Below are 947 nucleotides of genomic sequence, written 5' to 3'. Positions count from 1 at the left end.
CATTATTAACCTGAGTGACATGAGACCACTCTCTTTCCCTTTGTTCTTTTCTCTCCTCGTTGGTTATTCAGCTCAAACAAATGGAAAGCAGCCCCAACGTTGTTTTGTACAGAAAGGCTGATTGGATCTGTTAATATTTGGTGGTTACCGTGTTTTGAATCAAAATATCCAAAAACTTGGAAAACTGGGGTATTCAAATAATTTCATATTTGCTGCTCATGGACGTGTTACATCATGCGGCGCTCGTGGATTAATAACCCTGTCATAATGTGGCAATGACAAAAACACATCTTGTATTTAGTCACAGGACTTGTTTGCAGTTGTGAATAAAACTTTTCTGTCTGCTCGTCTTCTCTCCATCCCTCCCTCTTTTCTCCCTCCTCACTGCTCCCTCTTCTCCTCCTGGGCTTCTTTGTTGATGACGTTTTTGAAGAGCGTGATCAGCGGCCTCTGGCTGCGCTCGTCCCAGCTCTTCATGAACCCGCCGTAACGCTTGCTTGCCGGCAGGCCGCCCCAGCGAAAGTGCTTCATCTTGTACATTTCATCTTTTTTCTCATGGCTGTCATCTGGCACCTCCTCCTGGCCCCCCTCTGCTAACTTCCCCTCGTTATCGTCCATCGTCATCATGTCACCAGCGAGCTCCCGCTTTTTCATCTCACCGGGGAAAAGCTCCGCTGACTCCTCCTCCAGACCGTTGGTGGTATAGATTTTAATCGGGCGGCGTTTTCGCCCAACAGGCTTCCCCCAGCGGAAATGCTCCATGGAGTAGGAGCGTTTGGCCTGAGGAGAGGAGAAGAAGGGCGGAGGGAAAGGTAAAAGAGAAAGAGGGCCCGATGGGGGAGGAGGCTGCAGGTGGGCATCACCAGGGATGATGGGCTTCTCGTTGTTTTCATAGTGGCAAAGCTGAATACACTCCTGCAGGACAAAACGTGCAAACCATCAAAGGC

General features: G+C 49.3%; 1 protein-coding gene across 1 annotated transcript in view; it reads right to left on the bottom strand.

Annotated features, from left to right (window-relative positions):
• Positions 1 to 381: 381 nt before the first annotated feature.
• LOC102206070 (pro-opiomelanocortin) overlaps positions 382 to 947 on the bottom strand; it is a 5,071-nt gene continuing 4,505 nt past the window's right edge. Inside the window, exon 2 of the mRNA XM_013915651.1 lies at positions 382 to 915. Coding sequence (XP_013771105.1) covers positions 382 to 915 — 534 coding nt within the window. The remainder of the gene's footprint in view (positions 916 to 947) is intronic.

This window comes from Pundamilia nyererei, unplaced genomic scaffold (assembly GCF_000239375.1).
Source record: "Pundamilia nyererei isolate P.nyererei 1_Seehausen unplaced genomic scaffold, PunNye1.0 scaffold00340, whole genome shotgun sequence".
NCBI lineage: Eukaryota > Metazoa > Chordata > Actinopteri > Cichliformes > Cichlidae > Pundamilia > Pundamilia nyererei.
Note: the sequence above shows the minus strand (reverse complement) of the source record. Positions and strands in the feature narration are given on the sequence as shown.